The sequence below is a fragment of the Mizuhopecten yessoensis genome, unplaced genomic scaffold, assembly GCF_002113885.1.
Source record: "Mizuhopecten yessoensis strain PY_sf001 unplaced genomic scaffold, ASM211388v2 scaffold8393, whole genome shotgun sequence".
Taxonomy (NCBI): Eukaryota; Metazoa; Mollusca; class Bivalvia; order Pectinida; family Pectinidae; genus Mizuhopecten; species Mizuhopecten yessoensis.
Window position 1 is genome coordinate 861,294 of NW_018407525.1, and position 9,260 is coordinate 870,553.

The 9,260-nt window shown below is 36.3% G+C and overlaps 1 protein-coding gene across 1 annotated transcript in view; it reads left to right on the forward strand.

The window, feature by feature from the left end:
- Window positions 1-1,864, forward strand: part of LOC110455880 (scavenger receptor class F member 1-like) — a 62,824-nt gene extending 60,960 nt beyond the window's left edge. The window contains exon 15 of the mRNA XM_021506293.1: window positions 1,836-1,864. Coding sequence (XP_021361968.1) covers window positions 1,836-1,864 — 29 coding nt within the window. The remainder of the gene's footprint in view (window positions 1-1,835) is intronic.
- The last annotated feature ends 7,396 nt before the right edge of the window (window positions 1,865-9,260 follow it).

Here is a 9,260-nt window from a genome sequence, read left to right on the forward strand (position 1 = left end):
GGGGGGGGGGGGGGGGGGTTGTTCAATAGAAACCTGAAGCAATCTTTATGAAATTCATTTATTGAAAAATGAAACATTAAGTCATCTTTTTCTGATATATTAAAATACATTTCAATATCTTTTCAATTCTGAGAAATGAGAAATTTCGAGAATATTTCCTAATGGTAATCGTTTTGAACATTCGGCAACTCATATTACTGTTAATGCTTCATTTTGTTATGAAACTAGCGGTACTTTAAATAAGACTTAAATTGTCCCTATTCGTTTGAAGATATATGCTGTAAAACCTCTGAAATGTTCCCTATCAAAACGTTATCAGGCTTAATACTTACATAACGCAGACTAAATGTTTAAGAAATACCATGTGGACACGACGATTGCATGTACTATTAAATAAATGTAATGACATGATATACGTTACTGTTGTATATTTTCTTTGAACCGCAGTACTAAAGCTTGACATCAACGTGCTAATTACACCTCGTCTTACGACTGTCCAAGGTACCATACTTTCATGTTATTGTCAATATATAATGCAATATATAAAAATATATGTATTGTGTTTATAGCCCGATAACAGAGTTCTTCATAACAAACAGTGTTTGTAGACAATAGTAGCAAGGATTTATACCTGTAAATATGATCGATTTTTACACTGAATCAAATATTCAAATGTGTGATCACATTTAAAAAAAAAAAATCAAATTACATTATATATGTGGTGAATCTTTAAGTTTGAACTCGCCATGCCGACAAAATGACGTTTACAGAAAATGTGTACACACGGAGGCATAGCAAATTGTAATGTAAACCTACTACAAACATTATTCTTGTTTAGTAGAGCAGAACTCATTGTAACTTCCTGGTTTATACATGTACTTGGGTACGGGGGAAAGACTAGTTATACCACACTGTTTATGTATGATATACCTTATACTTAGACAGATTATGTACATGGGTACGGGGAAAAGACTAGGTTATACCACCATGTTTATACATGTACTTGGGTACGGGGGAGAGACTAGGTTATACCACACTGTTTATACATGTGCTTGGGTACGGGGGAGAGACTAGGTTATACCACACTGTTTATATATGTACTTGGGTACTTGGGAAAGACTAGGTTATACCACCATGTTTATATATCTACTTGGGTAAGGGGGAAGACTAGGTTATACCACACTGTTTATATATGATATTCCTTATACCTAGACAGATTACGTGTTTCATATCAATTTCATTGGAATGTCTACATTTAAGATAAAATTGAATACATGCTGCCATATTTACGATGCATAGCCGAATAGTACAACACATAAACTCATATAAATAGTATGTTCATATTATCGGAAACATTGACACTACATCATATCGTACAGGAAAAAAATAAAACGCATGTTTAATTTGCATGCTTTAAACTCTCCTGTTGAGTTAAATTGTGGCGGGTTGGCGGTTAGCACATCGATATTTTCATGGCGATGTTAACGTGCAGACGATTTGGAAGCTGGTTGCATAGACCGTAATGAGAGCACTTGGCATGTGTCCACAAACAGTTTTTAGACTGAATCAAACTGCTTTCAGGTGAGGTTCATGTCCAATAGGAATGTCCACTGCATTACAGGAAAATAACATGAACTGTATTACATGTAGTGGTTCGTGTTTTATCTGCTATAATGCTGTTTCCATTTATATTGCCTATAAACCATCTCAAAGAAGTTTAATATATATGTTTTCATTTTTACTACTTTCTGTTTTTTTTCTAAAATAAATATAACAGCTCTTCATTTTAGTATGTAAAAGTATTAATATTCCTCCCAAATTCACTGTTTTTGTAGAACAGCCCACAGCATGTGCCTTCATGTGAAGGAATTTGTCAAATATAATTCGTCGATTAAACAACCGTAAAACGAGAGAGGGTTTGGTATCATGTTTATCTTATTCGAGTAAGTTCAAATTGTACAAAGAAATGAGGTTTACCGACTGTCTTTAACAATTTGAAAGTTTACTTACGAGCATTAGATAAACATGATATTCAACAATCACGAGTTTGGAGACGGACAACGTTCGGATATTATATCTAGAAAACGATATATACACAAAGAAAAAGTTAAGCACTCCCACGTTTTTTGGAAATGACAAATGATACGATTAGTGTCATGAGATAACGGAACAACTAATCGCAAAATACAAATGCAGCCTGTTAGGCCATTACATTAGCTTTAAGGAAAACACAACAAATATCAACAGAAATGATAATTTAATGAATAGATTGTCAAAAAATCACAAGCCCAGTTATTACACTAAAACATTTCCATTTTAAGTATTGACCTTCTTAGGTCATAATGCCCGATAAGATTGTAATTTCACTCAGAAAACGTCAATTTTAAGTCACTTAACGACATCCATAGTTCAAAGTTTAATATCGAGTGAAACCACTACGTGCTTGGATTCCGGCCTCAACCCTGCGTCTCATCCCTCCAGTCAGTCGTCGGATTTCCTGTCGTGGTAGCTGTCGCCGTTCCCGATGCAATGCTGCTTCCAACTGACGTAAGTTTTGTACAGGAAGTTCGACTGCCTGTACACGACGACCTAACATGTCCCAAACATGCTCTATCGGATTCAAATCAGGGCTCATGGCTGGCCATGGAAGAGAAGTCACTGCTTCGACTTGAAGGTAGGCGGTTACCGCCATTGAACGATGCGGCCTGGCGTTGTCATCCATAAACATAGGTCTTGCAGCAAATGGATGGTTATCAAAATGGGGGACAACAACTTGCTGAAGAACTTCTCTGATGTATTGATCACCATTCAGGTTTCCTCGTATGGTCACCAAGTCCAACTTGCAATCATGAGAGATGCACCCCCATACCATTACAGAGCCTCCACCGTAAGGGACAGTTAGTTTGATGTTCCTGTGGGTATATGCTGTATTTTTCTGTCTCCAAACTCTCTTTCGTACATCTGTTACTTGCAGCAGAAACCGGCTCTCGTCCGACCAATGGATCTTGCTCCAGGTCCTCAAGTTCCAACCACGTTGCGCTAAACACCATGCCAAACGCAATCTTTGATGTCGATCAGTTAACATGGACGTCTAATTACCCTCCTTGACTTCAGTCCTGTTGATTTCAACCGGTTCCTCACTGTTCTGGTTGATAGACGTCTATAAGGTTACCATTGTCTTTTTAGAACAGGACTAGTTGCAAATGGCATTCGTCTAACTAGGCGTTCCAGTGCCCTGTCTTCACGCTGCGATGTTACTGGTGGTCTACCGGATCTTGGCAAGTCTTTGACGGTCTTGGTTTGGATGTGTTTTCTCACAAGCCGGCTAACTACATTATAATGATAGCCCGTCTGACGTCCAATAGCTTTACAGGACATCCCTGTTGACCGCATGCCGATAATTTGCCATCTTTGGGCCTCCGATATTCTTCTTCGTACCATGTTCACAGAGAATGAATATTTTGTTCAAAACACCGCACTTAAATACCCAAATTTGAAGCGTGGGCATACTTAATTTTGGAAATTGCATTCGAGGCATGGTTCACGTGCATAATAACTCAATATCTTAATTGTTTTAATCATATTTTATTGTAATTTATATACAATGGGAGTTGGGCACAAGTGTTACAACTTATGTAAAGCCCTTTCCCTACAATATATTAAGACAAATTATCATGATGGCATATACCATATATATTTACATTGGCTTTAATTGAGAGAGAGAGAGAGAGAGAGAGAGAGAGAGAGAGAGAGAGAGAGAGAGAGAGAGAGAGCTAAGATTCGGATTAGTTGGTAAACATGAAAGGAGTGCAGGGAATTATACTCAAAATCTATTAGTATCTAGAATAAATTGCTGCGTCTGTTTGGCTATTAGGATGTTTTCCGGAAAGTAGTAGCTGCAAGTTAAGTGGAATGAAATCATTTAATTCGGGGTAGAGTTTAATTCTCTGATTCGCATAATTATTGCAAGTAAAAAAGAAGTGATATGTATCTTCGATAGGATGTCCACATTGACAGTGCTGAAAATCTATTAAATTAGCATGAAACAAGTGATTGTTTAAGGTACTAGAGTTATTTCTCAATCTGGTGTGTAAAATATTACTTTTTCGATCACCAGAGATAATATACAGGGACTTCTGATGTATTAAGCCTGCGAAGAGTATCTTTAAAAGCTGTATATGAAACGCTGTGTCTTATATTAAGGTTTAACTGGTTCCAGAGTCGGATTGTAGAGGGGGAAAAGACAAATTTGTTAATTGAAGTCGTGAATAGGTATACAGTAATTTTCAGCATTACGGAGGTTATAGTGTGTTTTTTCTGAAATTGTAGGGGAAGTAGAGAGGTAAGGTAGTTAGGTGTAAGATTCTTATGGATTTTGTAAAACAGTTGTAATTTCCGCCGAGTTCTACGTTCAGATAACGTTTCTATCGCAGTTTCAAAATACAATGATTCTCTACTAGAGTAAGATGGTAACCCGGTGATAATCCTTACAGCCTCAAGCTGAAGTTTTTCTAATTTGTCTGCGTCACCGAGAGTGCACCCATCCCATACCTCACAACAGTATTCTAATAGAGGAAGAATGTACGATCTATACATTTTAATTAAAGTTCTTCAACTCAAAATAAATTTCAATTTACGTAAAACGCTTAACTGTTTCGATACCTTTATACAAATATTTTCAATATGGGTACTCCACTTACAATTTTCATCCAAAATTACTCAAAGTTGCCTATGATTGTCAACAAATTCAACACTAACGTTATTAAATTTTAAATCGATAAAATACTCAAGTTCAAAGTTAGAGATCAATAAAGCTTTCGTCATTGCAGGGTTGAATTTAACCAGCCAAATTTCAGCCCAATTTTGATTTTTTTCCAAATCATTATTTATCTTCGTTTCGATGCATCAGAACATAATACAGACGTATCGTCAGCAAATAATTTAGACAAGCTTTCAAGATTATCAGATATATCATTAATATATAAAATAAAAAGTAAAGGGCCTACTACTAAGCCTTGAGGTACTCCAGCATTAGTAGTTTTAATAGAAGACTTATCATTACCAATAAAAACTTGCTGTCGTCTATTACTTATATAATTACTTAACCAGGCTAATAACTTTCCCGATATACCATAACTAGCTAGTTTCACTTTCAGTCCCTTGTGCCACACACGATCGAATGCTTAAGATAAATCACAAAAAACTAAACAGGTAGGATATCTTTTTTCTAAATTTTCGCATAAAGTGGGATACATTTCTATCATTTGATGAACAGTAGAGTGACCAGGTTGAAATCCAGATTGGAATTTATATATTTATGAATTATCTAACAAATAGTTGTTAAAATATTTTACAATCAATCGTTCAAAAACTTTACCAACAGTGCTAAGTAATGATATTGGTCTATAATTAGCAGATTCATGTGTATCCCCCTTTTTAAATAAAGGCATCACTACAGCTTGTTTCCACTGGTTTGGAAAGATACCAGAATCCAAAGAAGATCTAAATATAAAGGATAGAGGGAGAGCTACTGAACTTGCGGTATTTTTCAACATATTGTAGGTAATGGTGTCGCTACCGACAGCTTTATTAATATTTAAAGATTTTAGAATGTCTATTATGTCATTCATGTGGAACGGTATGTCAGATAAAGTGGAGTCTGTCCGAAGTTCTACTGTCGGTACGTCAATGTTAGTATCATCGATTGTCGAGATGGAAACAAAGTAATCATTTAGAATATTAGCTTTGATATCGTTTGCCATTTCTAATTTTCCGGTTTTGTTTCTAAGGGGAGGTATACTATTGGAATTATCTGAATTAATCTGCGGACAATTTTCCAAAAAATTCTAGGGTTCGAATCAGAGTATTGATCTAAAATGCCATTAATGTCCGCGTAAAACAAATCTTTTGTCCTTATTATTCACACGATTCCGTTGTTTCCGAAAATTATTTGGAGAACGATTAGATTTAAATAAGTGCAATAGTCTGTCTCTTTTCCTGATTTCCCATCGTAAGTTAGAATTAAACCATGGTTTGTCATTAGGTCGAATCTTCACTAATTTTGTTGGTATGCACTCCCTAGCTAGGTTAAAAAAGGCCGTTTTAAATATTTCACACTTATCATCCAGGGAGGGCACCTGCGAAAATAAGTCTGTCCAATCTGTCTCATCTAATTTGTGTTTAAATAATTCGTAATTTGCTTTTATATGTCCTTTCAATATTTGTCCCAACAGTCAATTCCACGGTCGTCGCTTGGTGGTCTGAAATGTCCTTGTCTATGTCTATTACGTCAGCGAAAGTAAAAACACATGTGTCGAAGAGGAGAATAGGGTCAAGCAGGGTAGAGCACGTGCGTCCAATGCGAGTCGGTTTGTTAATAACGTTTGACAAGTGAAAGGAATTTATAATATCGTAAATTACATGAGTGTTTTCTACAACTAAAAGATTCACTTTTATATCTCCAACTATCACAACATACGGAGTTTCGTGTAAGGCAGTTTCCAGAGAGAAATGAAAATGATTCGAGAAGGATAATGTGCTATTAGGAGGTCTATAGAGTGTACACAGGAGGTATTTCTTATTTGGAAACTGGATCTCTGAGACTGGATGTGTAAACAGCTATCCCCCCACCCGGAGACCCACGGTCTTTGCCGTACAATCCATAGCCACCTAGGAGTACATCGTCGTCTGCTATAGATGTTCTAAATACGATAACTTATTTCTTAGACTGCGAATGTTCAAATGAAATATAGAGATATCGTTACTATGGTTTGTAGGGCCTGAGTTTGTCATTACAAGATAGAAGGAGGAGATGTAGTAAGAGAAGGAAACTTGAGTTGTTGATAACACTAGATAGGGTGAGATGTACAGCGTATAGGAGATTTACTATAATATACAATACAACTGACTTGCAGTTTGTAAATACTTGTTGTAAATCAATCTGGAATAACAACTTATGTTTAGACAATGCACCGTGTGTGCGTTGGTAGAAACAACCGACCGCCACCCGATACTGAACTAAATCATTACCCATGATCGTCAAACATTTATAAAGCATGTATAAAAAGGCGGTCGATCGTGAACACCACGCGCACACACAAGTGTTTTACTACACAACGAAAGCACTCAGACATGAAGGTTCGATAGTAGGGGTCACGATAGGACAGGTCAAAGTTGAGAAAGGTGAAAAGGGAAGGTAAAAACAAAGAGGATTTTAGCACACATGGATAACAAAGCTAAGATGTTAGGCTGGATGGTGAAGTGCCTAAATTTGTTTTATGATACTAATGTCTATAATGTGACGATAATGCTTAATTTGGTTTACATTTATCTTAATTACTGGTCACACCTGTATGATCACATCTTTTTAATGGAACAATGGTCTTGTTAAAATCAATTTTTGCATTTATATTGAAATGTGTGGTAACATACTATAATTCAATATATTAGGGGGGTGCTTAACTTTTTTCTTTGTGTATATTTCTCTTTCTCGTGGGAAATTATTATTCCTGTTTCCAATCGGGGAAAGAATTGCTATGAACTATGACGCCATAATGGAAAACAATTTTGTCGCAAAGCATTGTAACTTGACATCATTATTAGAAGATTGACCAATGAAATAACTCCAGGATGTTACCGACTGCTGTGTGACTAAAAATGTTTACCAATCCATAGCGGGTTTTTTTAATGAGCTAGGAGAGAGGAAACCTACAGTGGTTGTGGGAAAACATTTTTCCTACAGTTCTTACTAACTTGATTTTCATTTATATACACTGCATGAACATATCTGCTTAATTTTGAAAAAATGCGTAATGTTTTCGCTACGGATAGTTTGTTGCATTCCACTTATTTGTTAATACTTAAGATCGCTTTTGAATATTGAAGTGGCAGATGAACCAAGAGTAGCCATGATGTCGCTGGTCGATTTAATTGTGTATGCTAAAGAGGTTTTGTTTGAATCGTGCGATACTAATAGCGATATTGTTTTAAGCTAAGCGGGAAACGAACGTGTGGAAGAGTAAGGTAGTGACAGCTTACATTTGCACTTACAGTGTCGACCTGTGGTTCGGTCGGGCAAATTTTTAAATATGTCCTTTCATTTTCCGCCTAAATGTTATGAAGTGTTGTAATTCTAATAGAAATAATAACGGGAGTTACACTTGATTTCAGTGTTTGTTGTCTACCTATCGATAACGTTCGTAGTACTACATATTTCGGATCATAATCTGGTAAACCGAACGAAATGTGCATGGTTAACATAGTGGCATTGAAGCGCAAATGTAAACAATTAAGATTGTCTTCCTGGTTGGTAGAGAACGTCACGCAACCGTGGTCGTCATACGTGCCATACATGTCACTTTCGTGCAAAATGGAGCTTTTTGCTTTCTGCCTACGAATTATATACTTCATGTCGACAGTGAAGATTTCTCAAACCTCAGGTAGGATTGCACGCATTTCTTTTCTTGTGTAAGTGTATGTCGGACATCCAACACTGTGTCGGTAATCCAAAACCTGAAAAGCCCAAATCAGGATATTCCCTTCTGCGTTGAAATGTTGTCATCACGCGTGCATTCCATTGCAACAAACATTCACGGGGGACAACAGAATATACACAGGAACGGGAAATATGAAAATGTCAATTCCTAAATCGAAATAAAACACTCTATGATCGCAGCATGTTATTTTGATTAGATTTGTTTTAAGTAGCCTGCCATGTATCGTATGCGGTACCCGTCATATGTACGTATCGTACAATACTAAATGATACAATAAGCATGCCGTTGGTTGTTGAGGACATCAACATTTCTTATTTGAAGATGACGTCATCATTTGAGCGATTCCCCGACATGTACTTGTAACCTCGGAGATGAAACAGCGGAACATTTCTTCCTGATATGTCCAATGTTCAATGAATCAAGATCAAAACTTAGAAACAAACTTATTAACCCTATGATTTCCCACGATCATTTTAATACCACTACCCTCTACACGGTTGTCATGATTGTAATGTAGAAACAAATTCCTATTTAATACAATGTATATCAGAATACATTACTGAAAATGGCAAATTTGATTAAAGTACTTAAAGTTTGATCAATGGATCGGGGAGATACACTATATTTATTGTTGATATGTTTTGTTTAAATAACTGTACCATACCGGAATTGTTTGGAGATGGCTCATATTGGCTTTGCCTGATGCCAAATCCATTTACTTCTTTCGCAAAAATAATTGTTGAAATGTCGTCATGATAATGAAAG